This window comes from Prionailurus viverrinus, chromosome D1 (genome assembly GCF_022837055.1).
Source record: "Prionailurus viverrinus isolate Anna chromosome D1, UM_Priviv_1.0, whole genome shotgun sequence".
In the NCBI taxonomy this organism is placed as follows: domain Eukaryota; kingdom Metazoa; phylum Chordata; class Mammalia; order Carnivora; family Felidae; genus Prionailurus; species Prionailurus viverrinus.
The window spans coordinates 10,367,536-10,381,734 of NC_062570.1; the positions used below are offsets into that span (position 1 = coordinate 10,367,536).

At 38.1% G+C, this 14,199-nt stretch overlaps 1 protein-coding gene across 8 annotated transcripts in view; it reads left to right on the forward strand.

Annotated features, from left to right (window-relative positions):
* The window catches only part of LOC125176281 (testis-expressed protein 12), a 107,701-nt gene that overhangs the window by 52,314 nt on the left and 41,188 nt on the right, over window positions 1-14,199 (forward strand). Inside the window, exons 1-5 of one of the 8 annotated variants that reach the window (XM_047877493.1) lie at window positions 2,246-2,288; window positions 4,501-4,579; window positions 5,367-5,478; window positions 5,570-5,621; window positions 6,388-7,388. In XM_047877493.1, the coding sequence (XP_047733449.1) occupies window positions 4,517-4,579; window positions 5,367-5,478; window positions 5,570-5,621; window positions 6,388-6,532 (372 nt within the window). In that variant the 5' untranslated portion in view covers window positions 2,246-2,288; window positions 4,501-4,516 and the 3' untranslated portion in view covers window positions 6,533-7,388. Of the gene's footprint in view, window positions 1-2,245; window positions 2,289-3,405; window positions 3,701-4,500; window positions 4,580-5,366; window positions 5,479-5,569; window positions 5,622-6,387; window positions 7,389-9,879; window positions 9,956-14,199 lie in introns of those variants that run through there. The other 7 variants (XM_047877491.1, XM_047877492.1, XM_047877486.1 and 4 more) reach the window with 7 other exon arrangements.

The following is a 14,199-nucleotide window of genomic DNA, read 5'->3' on the forward strand; positions in this document are numbered from 1 at the left end:
CAATTTTTTCTTGAACACGTGCCAAATGGTATTACCGTGCTAGCAAGGAAAGTAGCAAAGTGACTTTTGGTTTCTGCTTTTTTGGCCAGTATAGAGCCTATATGGAAACAGAGGTGTTCTAGAGTTAGGAATCAAATGCTTCCATAAGCAGCTAGTTGAGTTTGGTTTATTTATTATTTTTTTTAACAAAATAGGGTTTTCATTTTACAATGTTATAAAAATATCATGTCCACCGCAGTGATTACAAAGGAAGTCTGTGGTGAGATGGTCAGAGGTGCTTGGTGCAGAGACTACTAGAGAAAGAAAAATCATGCATTTAGGAAATATATGGTAAGAATACACACATGGTTGAAATTGAAGTAACAGATTTCCATCCTCCAACTGTAGTGTTCCATATAGCTAATTAATACGAAAGCATGAAATAGAGTCAAAGAATGATCAGAAGCCGAGCACCAAACAAGTTAATTTTATTATTTTTATTTTTTATTAGAAAATTTTTTTAACGTTTATTCATTTTTGAGAGACAGAGAGAGACAGAGCATGAGTGGGGGAGCGACAGAGAGGGAGACACAGAATATGAAGCAGGCTCCAGGCTCTGAGCTGTCAGCACACAGCCAGAGGCGGGGCTCAAACCCTTGAACCGTGAGATCATGACCTGAGGCGAAGTTGGATGCTTAACCGGCTGAGCCACCCAGGCACCCCCGAACAAGTTAACTTTAAATGGCCCATCGCCAATGATTTTTCTCCAACTGTAAAGATGTCAAGTGCACAATTTTCCCTTTTCTTAGTTTTGGGATAAACTTTTTTTTTTTTTTTTCTGATACAGAGCAACCCAGATGGCTTCATGTCTTACCTACTTCGTAAGATTATTTGTAAAGATTAAAATGAGATGATGATAGCCCTTTGAAAATTTTACCGTTTTTTCCCCCTTTTATTTTTATTTGAGAGAGAGAGAGTGAGGGAGGGAGGGAGAGAGAGGGAGTGAGGGATGGAGAGAGAGAATCTTAAGCAGGCTCCACACTCAGTACAGAGCCCAGTGTGGGGCTCCATCACACAACCCTGGGATCAGGACCTGAGCTGAAATCAAGAGTTGGTCACTTACCCTACTGAGCCACACAGGTGCCCATAAAGCACTAGACAACTCTAAAACTTTCCACACACTCTCATTTCTTACTCATTTAGTTTTTACAACAGAGATAACTATTGTTTTTTTTAGAGAGATAGTGAGTGAGCAGGGGAGAGGGAGAGAGAGAAACCCAAGTAGGCTGCATGCCCAGCCTGGAGCCTGACCTCATGACTGTGAGATCATGACCTGAGCAGAAATCAAGAGTCAGAGGCTCAACTGACTGAGCCACCCAGGCACCCCAATGGAGATAACATTTTAAAAATAAAATAAAATGTCCATGGTGTTCTCTTGATTTGGTGTAAACATGTATGTATTAGGTGGAATTATTTTTCCTGGAGGTACTTTAAGAACTAGATAACTACCTCTTTAGATACCATACAACGTGAAGGCTAGAAGAGGAATTGGATTTAATAGGCTATTAAAAATAATAGTGACAATAATGTTAACAATGCAGAGGAGTGGGCAACTTTATAATTTGCCAAGTAAGGGCATTAAAAATCTTAAAAGTCTTTATATTTTTATTTTATGACAGACCGTTTTAACACCAAAAAAACTAGGAAGGACATGTATCAGACTAAAGGACAATTCTTTCAAGTGGATGCTGTGGCTTTATGAAAAACTCATTACTTTTTCCCCCTCATTTTACCACACATGGGGAAAATTTCAACACAGATTGCTATCAGTCCTCAGACGGTGATAGGGATTCCAAAAAGACTGTCAAAAACTGCACCCTAATCATCTAGTCGATTAAGTAACTTCTATTTCACAATATTAGCAAATCAAATTAAACAGAGTACCTATTTTCTGGGAACTTACTTAAAACGAATGGCTTTTTCACAAACAGCCGATAAATTACACACACACACACACACACACACACACACACACAAACACACACACACAACTCCCGAGTCTTTATGACAATTAACATTTAGGTAAGCCAAACGGAAAAACCATGTTAAGTTACATATAGTTCGCTAAGGTGTGAGTGTGTGTAACTGGCATTTATTAGGGGTTATTGACCTTTGTTTTATGAGGTCATATTTTTCCCCTTCCACATCAACTAACTGGGCATAACTTTAGAATGTCTATCTTTGAAATTGCAGGTCAAAGTCACCACATGAGAGCACTCATGAGACTAACTTCCAAGTACATGGGCCACGTATGTTACAAAATTTTTTGAAATCATATTTCAAAATATTGACTAAACCTACTAGCATATCAAGAAAGCAATCTTCCAAAAGGGTGTGATTCTGAAAGTGTGGTTGCACCAAAGAAAAGGAAGCGAAGGAACCGAGGGTCTGGGTCTGGAAGTTTCGCTCGAGAGCCAGCGGGAATTCAGCTTTAAACCCCTCCTTCAAACGTGCCACCTGGGACAGGATGTAACTTTTACTTGAAAAGTAGTGTCAGGGGTCCCATGTTCCTTTACTGAGATTCCAAGCAGGTGAGACACACCCCAGCCTCTCTTGGGCAATTCTAAATTCATGTTCTTTCTTGAGAGACTAGACTCGGATTCTTCCCACCTTCCCCAAATACACACGTGGAAGCAAGGGTAGATTTTTATTTCAGAGACTCCAAGTCCAGGGGGACAGCGGGAGAGCAATGGAAGTAAGCCACCCCTTCGTGAAGTGCATGAGGGCTTCCCCCCAACTCCCCGCCGCCCTGTGCCCCCGTCCCCCCGCCCCCTCGCCCCCTCGCCCCCACACCCTCTAGCCAGGCTCGGGGCTGGCCTCCAGGGCGGCTGCGCGGTCCATCACGTGACCCTTGCGCTGCCCGCTGGGAGGCCGTGGAGTCCGCGCACTCGCATGCGCACTCGCGCGCACTGCGCCTCCTCAGTCCGATGCTTTTGCTGAGGAAGAAGGTGCGGACGCCATGTAGTAGCCCAGGCTTGGGGTGGGGCTGGGGGGATGCTGTGCCCTTGAGAGTGTGAAACAGCGCAGTAAGAGGATGGGTGCTTCCTCTCGGGGACGTTAATGGGTCTGAAACACAACTAGGGAGGAAAGGCAGCGGGGAGGGAAGTGAGAAAAAAAGGCAGGTGAAAAGGCCTGAGGGGCCCACTGGGCGTTGAGAAGAAAGAGAAGACTAGGAGAAGTTGCGTAAGACACAGGGGCAGTGCCGTGTAATGTCTAGGGCACCAGAGCATTGGATTGCATCGTGGGGTTTGTCACAGGAGCACTTACAGCCTCTTGGGGCAGCCCTGTGGAGTCCGCTGGGACCTAGGTTCTGACAGAAAAACGGACTTGTTTTTGCAGAGGCACAGTTACCTAGCTCTAGAAGTTTTCATTTCATCGATATGCACATTCTGTTACTCTGGGAGAGCAGAGAAGAGGTGTAGAAGGAAAAGGGAAGAGAAAAAGGGGAAGGGAAAAGAGAACGGCTTTCATGTTGGCTTCTCTTTTCGAACTTCTCAAGGCAAAGTGAGCGCTACTGGGCATGCGTAATATTGTCTGCGTATTATCTTTACAGCTCTTGACGCCTAAAGGTGCTGGAAGGAGTGTAGGAGCGCTGTAGGGAATTTACCAAAAGGACATCTTTCTCTATTATTTGTTGTTGCTGTCTTTGTGTCTTATTTATGTGAGTATGATATATGACTAATCAAACATTCATTTCAATTATCCAGGACCAGAGTTTAAAGCAAAGTAAATTGATAGTTGAGTATCATCTCCTGAGATGTAGAGACTCTCCCGTTGTAGTTGTTTACATTTTTCGTTAGTTTAAATGTAATCTTGCAGATTCCTGGAGAAGTGATCTTCAGAATTCATGGGGAAGTAATTTAAAAGGAAAGTTTGATGCTATATTAAGGTAAGATAGGACAGTAGACACTCAGGTACCAAGAGGTTGGTTCTAGTCTGGCTCAGTTTCACTTGTTTGAACTCGGTCAACGGTCTCTGCTCCTGTTTTCACATCTGTGAAAAATGACATTGGATTAGATGAACTGTAAGATATATTTCAATGTTAAGATTTTTTTGAAGGTAGAAGAATCTTAAATTCTGGCAGAAACAAGGCAGAAGTGCCAAAGAGACTAGTTTGGCTGATCCTATGTAGAGGGAGTAGATGAAAATCATGGGAACGATAGATTGGCTGCAGGTGATCTAGGACTTTGGATGCCATTCCATGGAAATTGAATTTGTTCTGGAGCAATGAATAGTGGGAAGGTTTTTGAGTTGAAGAAATACGGTAATCAGAGTTTTGAAAGATGGCCCAAGTAGCAGTTGATAGGATGGGATAGGAAAGGGAGAAATTGAGTTGTTCAGATAAGTGACAGATAATGACAGCCTAAATTAAATCAGCAGGACTGGAAAGAAAGGGGAAGATTCAAAAAAGCTGTAGCATGCAGTTTGTACTTATATTTGGCATTCCTCTAAACTTTGCAGCCCTTGCTTCCAGAATATGATGGCGAGTCAAGTTGTAAAACCTGATACTAGAAATTGCAAGAGACCAAGAGAGCTGGAGGTAATCTATATGCTCCTGGAGCCTTAATCTTTGATTTTATTTTTTATACTTCTCAAATATTTTCTAGTTCAGAAAATTCTGTTGATCAATGGAATTTAATGTTTTCATACTCCCAGGACTGGGGTTGTCCCAGCAGGAACTATGTTGACTCTAGCTGCTTTTTCATTAACTAGCATAGGCCTTCAAGAAACTATTGGGAGACTTCTTTGTTATAATTCGTGACGTAGAGACAGAAATGGGTTCATGTTCATGCATATGTGATACTTGGGTTTTAAATAAGTATTTTGCTATAATAAGGATACCTAGGTACTATAGTTGCTGATATTTTAAATTAAGAGCATTGTATCCTGCTCTTCTTCACTACTACCTCCGCCAGTTGATCTGTTTGCATTTGGAACATTATTTGCTTCCTTAAAGATCATGTAATCTTGCATAATTTTGCCAGCATTTGGCTATTGTCTAAGTGAAAGTTTTACTATATTGCTATAGGAATATCTACCGGTGCAAGATACAGGAAACTTTTTCCATCAAGAGATTAAAACCATAATCAAAGTCTAATGTAAAACCAAAGTAAAATTTAGTATGTTGAACAAGGTGCTTGTTAGGCCTAAAAGTTTTCTTGATAATAAAATTTTAAATGGCTGATTAGGACATGAGCACATATAATTTCTAGCATGTGTGCTTTTTTTTCTGAAAGATGTTTTATTTGCCTTTTTGGACAGCAGAATGCATATGTCCTAAGGATCTTGTTGACTGTTTATCTATTTTCTTTACTTTCTTCTATTAGCCTCAAATGCCAGATAGTCCACATCTGTCCTCTCTTGGAAAATCAGATTCCTCTTTGTCTGAAAGCTCTGGACTATTTTATAAAGATGAATCCCTGGAGAAAGATTTGAATGGTGATATATAAAATGCTTATATTTCTATACATTGATTTTATAATACAGAAAATTTGTTACAGTTCATAACTTGGTGATCTTTTTTGAACAGACATGAGCAAAGAAATTAATCTAATGTTGTCTGCATATGCAAAGATCTTAAGGCAAGTACTTATAGCATAACCTCATGAATCTTTATCTTAGAAATAATTTTTTCTGGAAACTCTGTAATAGGAAGTTTAATTCAGTGGTTGCAGACCTATCCAGCAATTGTAATTTCAGTTTTTGTATTCTATCTCATTTATAATAGATTAATTGGTTATTTTTGAAGATTAATCCTAACTTTTCCACTAAACATCCTTTGTTTTGTTATTACCAGAGCTAAATATTAGGCTGGATATATTTTGGTCTCTAATTAGATGATATAACATTTAACATGTTACGAAAAAACTTCTTTGAGAAAAATGTCATTTATTGAAGTTAATGATAATAAGAGTGATATTAAATATAAAATATTTATGAAATATTTAAATATTATGTCTGTATATTTGAGGACTGACTGAATTTAAATATTTTATTGGTCTGAGATTATCAAGCTTATTAGGTATTTGTTTTTTAAACTACTGGACAATCATAGTATTTGGATGATGGTTTGTGTGACTGTTAAAATAATGTATGTAGTTTAATATTAGAATTATAATGTAAGATACATAGTTTGCCCTGTCAGGAGACTTTGAATAGTTAAAAATATTTATGTGACTAATTTAACTTTTACTGAAGTGTTTGTAAATTAATGAAGTTTTTTAATGTGCAAAGCTATTTAAATGAAGTAGCTAACTAGTATAGCCATAATAAAAAACATCACTATGATAGTGTCACTAGATGTTATTACTATTTAGTTTAACATAAAAACTTTTTTTTCCTCATTAGTGAGAGAGCAGCAGTAGATGCATCTTATATTGACGAGATAGATGGACTCTTCAAAGAAGCCAATACTATTGAAAACTTTCTAATACAAAAAAGAGAGCTCCTGAGACAGAGATTTACAGTGATTGCAAACACACTGCACAGATAAAATTTGTACTTAAAATAAGCTGAGAATTTAAGCCCATTATTGTTGTATTAAGAGAATGACATTTATGCTCTGACACCTCTCTAGTTATTAAAGAAACTGTGTACCTTAAACATAGAAGGGGAAACTGCTTGAATTTCTTTTCTAGATTTAAAAGGGGCTTTATGCTGGACAGTAATATGACGTATGTACCTTTTTTTTTTGAGGCTTAAATATTTGGCATATTTCATAAAAGTGTAAATTATTTAAATTATATGTAGGTTCTTTTTTTTTTCTTTAAACCTCTTAGCATTTCTTAAATTTCTAAAAGAGGACTCAATGAGTTAATTTGGTAATATGTAACAATATTGCACTTTTTCTTTGCAGTACTCTAAGTAGCAGATAAATAGCTATGGAGATAGTTTTAAAATGTTTTTCATGGTCAACATCATAAAAAAAACGAAACCTAAAGATAATTTGTCCAGTGTCACAGTATGTAGTAAGATATAGCTAAGCTATTGCTATTTAATGTTACCATTTGATTATTTTCTCTATTAGTTACAATATATGGCTAATAAAAATTCTTGGTTTAAAATTATTTTCTTGTGGTAAAAGTGATAAAATAAAAACCAGAAATTACTAATCAGAACTTTATATGAGTTGGCTTTTTTACATATCAACCTTATCAGTGGTGTAGTTAATAAATTATACTTAGAAACCTTAGCCATTGTGTGATATGGGATAAAAGTTAGTGATCCACAAGTAAAAATTGGCCAAACAAGAAGACAACCTTGGTAAGTCATTTCAAACTTGTTATGATTCATTAATTGAATTTCAATTAGAGGATCTCTAATGCTCATCTAGCTAAAAAGAAAAAAAAAACCTATAAAAAATGTTCAAAGGTATTGCTATGATTTTATTGAAAACTTTTAATATGTTATATAATTATATGTGATAACTATGTTAATCAGGTTTTTAAAAATCACAGCACACATTTTTCAGTCATATAGATCATTCAATCTATTTTATGTCTATTTTACATATATAAGCAATCACAAATTTGTGCATATTTATAAACAACACCACAGGGAATTTGATATTCTTCTGGTGGACAGCATGTGTGCCTTGCTGTCTTGTAAATGTAAAATCTAATTTGACTGCCAGAACAGCAATCAGATTACTATTTTAAGGCAAATATACCACATAACATAAAAGGATTGAAAACTGTAAAATAAAATGTTTACTAAAAATATGGGTTAGGTAGAAAAAATTATTAGATTTGTGGAGGGATATGCTAATGACACAGGATAGTTTGGAGGTCAATGAAGTAACTCTTAGAAATGGAATTTTAAAATAACAGTGTAATCAGAAGACTATATTTGAGTTGATATGACATATCACCTGGATTTTGAGTTAGTCTGTTACCTTACAGAATTTTTTAATGTTCTAAAAACAAATATGTCTCTACTGGCACATCATAACTAAGAAATGTTCCGGAGTTACTGTTTTCTAAACATTAATTACTATTGAGAAAGATAAGGTTAAAAGATTTTTTCAGAGTACATTTCATAATATACTTGTTATATCTTGTTAGTGTCACTGTTGTTCAACATCAGGGTCTTTCCTGTGCAGTTCAGAGAATTGGTCTAATCATTTCATTTGGTATGATTAAGACTAGGGTGCCTGGGTGACTCAGTCGGTTAAGCCTTTAACCGACTTTAATCTTGATCTTGGCTCAGGTCTTGATCTCAGGATTGTGAATTCAAGCCTGGTGTTGGGCTCTGTCTTGAGCATGAAGACTCCTTAAAGGAAAAAACAAAAAACACACCTAGGGAACTGATTTTTAGTCAAAATGTGTTTACTAGGATAAAAGTTCCTAAAAGCCTAAATAAGACGGATTTTTATTAAATTTTGATGTCTTTGGTACCATCCACATAAGCAAGAATAATTCTCTGAATAATTAACAACTGGAGATAGGCTATTCCAGAAATACCATTGCCCTTTAATTTGCACTTCTACTATCACTCATTTCAATAAAATTCCACGTGTTTGTAAATTACTTGTTACTGGTTACCAATAAAAATATATATTGAATATCTTTGTACGTCATACTCTGCTAGGCATTGTGGGGAATACAGCATAATTTAAGATACTTTTTGTTCTCCCTTCTGACATTTGTAACCACTCCTTTCTTGAAATACATTTACATGTCTTTGGTAAGAAAACATGATAAGTAACTGTTAAAAAATAGGGGCGCCTGTGTGGTTCAGCTGGTTAAGTGTCTGACTTCGGCTCAGGTCATGATCTTATGGTTCATGAGTTTGAGCCCTGCGTCAGGCTCTGTGCTGACAGCTTAGAGCCTGGAGCCTGCTTTGAATTCTGTGTCTCCCTCTCTCTCTGCTCCTCCCCTGCTCCTGCTCTGTCTGTCTCTCTCCTTCAAAAAATAAAACATTAAAAAAAAAAATATATATATATACTTCTGTGCAGTACTAGTTAATTCCTTTTAGTTGGAGTTACTAGAAGGCATTTGGCAAAGGGGTCAGAGAAGTAGTAAAGTAGTAGAAGTAGTAAAATGGGTTTTTGAAAAGAAGGAGGGTATTTCAGGCAGGGGAAAGTTTGTTAAAATGGCACAAAAGAACAAAAACACAAACACATGGTATGTTGGATAGGCTTTTTCCTGAAGTGAGAATTCACAGAAGGGAATAGTGTATCATCTAAACCACTAGAGAGGAGGGATTGAGTCTTGTTTTCTTATATTCTCAATTTGTAGCACAGTATTTGATACATTGGTGCTCAAAAGTGTTTGTTAATCATTATACATTAGGGCATACCTTTACAGGGCCTTATTCATACTAGATTATCAGAAAATGTCTTGTAAATTAAATAAATGGAAAAGAAAAGGAAGGATGATATGGTACAAAGCAGGCAGACAATGGAAAGGTAGGTTGTGGCCTGATTGTAGAGTCCTTTATTGACAGACTACATTTGGACTTTATTCTGTAAGGACAGAGATGTGAACCTTTCAGAGGAGAGGAGCATCGTAATGAAATGGAACCCATGGATCAAGGGGCTTCGTTGTAATGTGACAACAAGTTTAAAAGAGGAAAGTTTAGGAAGGGAGACCGCTATTGATGATCCAATTTCAGAATTTCAAACAACTACTTATCATAGGTTGGGATACTTCTTGTGGAAAGGAGAGTAAAAGTTTGCAGGCATCTGGAAGCCCTGCCCCTTTACCACCACCTCCCTGCCTCCTGCCCGCATTCCCTCCTTTCCTGTCAGTGAGCCAAAGACAGACCAGGAAGTGAGTGTGAGGTTTTGGAAATCACGGATCTGTTGCTACTGAATGTAATACCAGAATGTTTTTTCAGATCTTTCTCCATTTTGTCAGCAACCTTTCTACCATTGCAGTGGGTTTCCTTTCTGTGATGATACGTTGGATCTCAGGTAAGGGATTCGCCCCTTTCTCCTCCCCTTCTTCCTCTTCTGCCTGCTCAGGCTTAGAACTCTGTGCCTCTTTCCTGAAGAATACTGGGGGCTTCTGAACCTTTTCACTCTGTGTGTAGCAGATACAGACAGCAACACCACAGAGCTGGGAGTTAACGGAAGGCTGAGTCAGGATTTGTTTACTCGTCAGGGAAACAGCCTTTCGTTTGCATACTTTACATAACATGGGGCAGGATTCATGGTTTAGGGATTCTCTTGTGTATGCACTAGGAAGAATATTCACTATTTAGACCTGTCTGAATTGAAAATCACTGCTACACTTCCTAATATAAATGTTTGGTTCTTTTATTTGCATTCTGGGGGACTGCCTTAAAACCTGTGGTTATTGTTTTGTAGCTTTCTATTATAGCTACTATTGTTATATGATATTCTTTCTTGAAATTGGCTGATGCTGAGCTAACAGAAATCATACCGATATGCACTAGAAAATTGTTGAACAATTTAGTTGTTGCAGTATGCAAAGCAATGTGTTAGGTACTGGAGTGGGGGTAAAAACAAGTGACTCTGTACTCAAGGAATACCACTAATAAAGTATATTCATCTTTATTGCACAAGACAGAGTAAGGTAAGTGCCCTAACAGAGCTGAAATAGATGCTGTGTGAGTTCAGACTAAGGAGAATTAGTTCTTGCTATAGGAAATGGGAATGTTGTGTTTATGAAGTGGGTGACATGGGTACTGAATCCCTAAGGATGAATAGGGTAAGTGAATTTCACCTGGAGGAGATAGGAAATACCCTAGTTGAAGAGACAGATATAATTTTTTATTCTTGAGAGAGACAGAGAGACAGAGTGTGAGCGGGGGAGGGGCAGAGAGAGGGAGACACAGAATCCTGCCCAGGTTCCAGGCTCCAAGCTGTCAGCACAGAGCCTGATGTGGGGTTCAAACACCCAAACCGCGAGACCATGACCTGAGCTGAAGTCAGATTATTACCTGACTGAGCCACCCAGGTTCCCTGAGAAGGGTATAATTATGATGAGGAGAAGAAAATAGGAAGTGTTTTAGTTTGGCTGGAACAGAAGACCTTAGTGTGGGGGCGGGCAGGGGTAGTTCTGGACAGGTAGGTTGGTGTGAGCCTGTGCAGTGCCTTCAGTGGTTGGCCAAGTGGTTTAGACTTTACTTGGTAGACAGTGAGGAGTCATTTCTGAAGGCTTTTGGAGGATTATATGATACAATCAGATCTGTACGTAGATTAATTTAGTAGCAGTGCTTCCCAACCTTTTCCACATAATACCACTCATAGAAAGTGATAATATTGGGGTGCCTGGGTGGCTTAGTTGGTTAAGTATCCAACTCTTGGATTCGGCTCAGGTCATGATCTCATGGTTCATGGATGGAGACCAGCATCAGGCTCTGTGCTGACAGCAAGGAGCCTGCTTGGGATTCTCTCTCTTCCTCTCTCTGCCCTTCCCCCGCTCACGCACGCACGCGCTCTCTCTCAAAATAAATAAATAAACTTTAAAAAAAAGAAAATGATAATAACTCTAGCTCACACTGGAGTAAATTGGGATCTGGAGCTCCATGAGCTGTTTAAAACTGGAGGCAATTGGCCTGGAGCCTCTGGCCATCCCACCTGTTCGGAGGCTCTGGCATAGGAGATAGCTTCCCTATCTAATTTCATCTGATTAAGAGGCTGTGATAATATCATCTAAGAGGTTGTGAGGGCCTATATTAGGACAGTAGAAAGAAAGTGACTGATATGGCAAGAGAAGTGGAAGCATCAATGCTGATGAGGACAGGTTTCGTCCAGAAGAAAAATTGGAGGTGCTGCCCAGGTGGGGTGGACAGGTAAAAATCCTTACAAAGGATTTGCCCCCAGAAACCCTAGTAAACTGAGCCCTAGTAATTTACAGCTACCCTATATCATCCCCTTAGCATTCTCGTCTTGGCCTTGTCCTGGTGTACTCAGCAGAACTTAACCACTTAGTGAATGTGAGGGGACAGTGAAGAAGAGGAGTTCAAGGCCCACAGAGATTTCGAAGCTAGATGATTTAGTATGAGGGAAAAATTGATTTAGAAGGGGGAAAATGAACAATTCTCTTTTGACATGTCAAGAATCGTCTGCAAGAAGTACTTGGTGAAATTAAGGGACTAGATGAGACTACTGAGGAAGTGTGCTGACATTAAAGAGTAAAGATCCAAGATCAGACTTTAGGAACACACTCCTGAGGTGATAAGGGGAAGAGGGGCTAATAAAGGGAGTTAATAATGTTTGCAAATGCTCTACTATTGTTATATTTAGTTATGACAACCAACAAAAATAGGAAGAATTACCTTTCTTTTATCCCCACGGCACCCCCATTTTGTCATTGAAAAACTTGAGGCTCAGAGTGGTTAGTAACTTACCCAAGGCTATCAGCTAATAAGTGAAGCTAGCAATAAGCAAACAAAGAGGGAGCAGGGAAGTTAGAAAAGTGCAGTGTCTCAGGAACCAATAATAGAAAGGGGTTTAAGGAGGTCGAGAACACAATATCCAATGTTGTGAAAAATCTGAAGAGTATATAATAAACTGCCAGTAGTATGCTATGGAGTACAGAATGGATACACACATAAACTTTTTCTAAAATGTAAGGTGTTTTAAATTATTGAATCTCTATTCACACCATTGTCCAATCAGGGTATTCAATGTAATTCTACTGAAGTGAGAGGAGTAAAAACTGACCTCAGGATATTTATGTTAATAAAAGAGGAGAGTGAGATGAATATGCAGAATATAAATAAAAGTAGTAAGATAAATAACCAAGGGTTTCCACCTCCAAGTTTGCGAAACATCCTGTTTATACCTCTACTTCCAATAGTGTGGTTCTCATATTTTAGTGTGCCTAAGAATACTTGCTTGCTACACCCTAGAGATTCTGATTAGGTCCAAGATGAAGTCCCTGAATCTCCATTTCAGCAGTAATATCTATTTCTGTTCCAAGTAGTTCTCAGACTATACTTTGAGAAACAGAGCTCAAAATGTGGATTACAGTATAAATGGTCTGTTTATTAGGCAGTGAATTCCTTTACATCAGGTTTAAAAAATTTTTTTTAAATGTTTATTCATTTTTGAGAGGGAGACAGAGCACAAGTAGGGGAGGAGCAGAGAGAGAGGGAGACACAGAATCTGAAGCAGACTCCAGGCTCCAGTTGTCAGCACAGAGCCCAATGAGGTGCTCAAACCCATGAACCATAAGATCATGACCTGAGCCGAAGTCAGACTCTCAACTGACTGAGCCACCCAGGTGCCCACATCAGGTTTTATTTTTTAAGTCTATCCATTTATTTTGAGAGTGTGCGTGGGCACATGTGAGCAGGGCAGAGAGAGAAGGAGAGAGAATCCCAAGTAGGCTCCATGCTGTCTACATGGAGCCCAACATTTGGCTGGATCTCACAAACCATTAGATCATGACCTGAGCTGAAATCAAGAGTCAGACTCTCAACTCACTGAACCACCCAGGCATCCCTACATCAGGTTCTAATACTTTTTATCCCTTACCAGTTACCCTTTTGTTGAATGAATACATAATTCAAAGGAAGACGATATTACATTTTGTTGGATTGATTGTTAAAAGCTATGGAAATAATGATAGCATTTTTTGAGTATTTACTATTTTCTAAAAACTTTACATAACCTAACTCATTTATTATTTATAGCCATATTATTATCCTCATTAGAAAGGTTATTTATTTGGAAAACAGCAGGCCAGGATTTGAACCCTAGCAATCTGCAGCCAGGCAGGACCTGGGCCAATACTCTTCTTAAATATTACAGTATACTTCCTCTTAAAGGAAGTAGCATTTGAGATAGAATTTGAACAATACTAGAATTTACTTAGGGGTAGATTAGTAGGAAGGGCATTCAAGGTAAGTGTCAGTTTTATTTGGGAATTCAGAAAATAGTTGGGTTTGACTGAATTGTTTATTATTGGAAAGTAGAAGGAATCATGTACTCTAAACCAAATTTTATGAAGATTTGAAAGAAATGGGATAATAGATATAACATTGTAAAAATATTTGGCTAAAATAATGCAAATCTCACTTCTTCAGAAAAATAGGGTCTCTATGTGTTAGTTTTTCTAGTTTAGACGTATGTATCACTGTTAAAATTTTAAGTAAAATAAGGCACTGGTTAATTATATATCTGACTGTCCCTCTGTGTTAGGCAACACTACCTTGTGAACGAACACGAAATAAATATGAAAA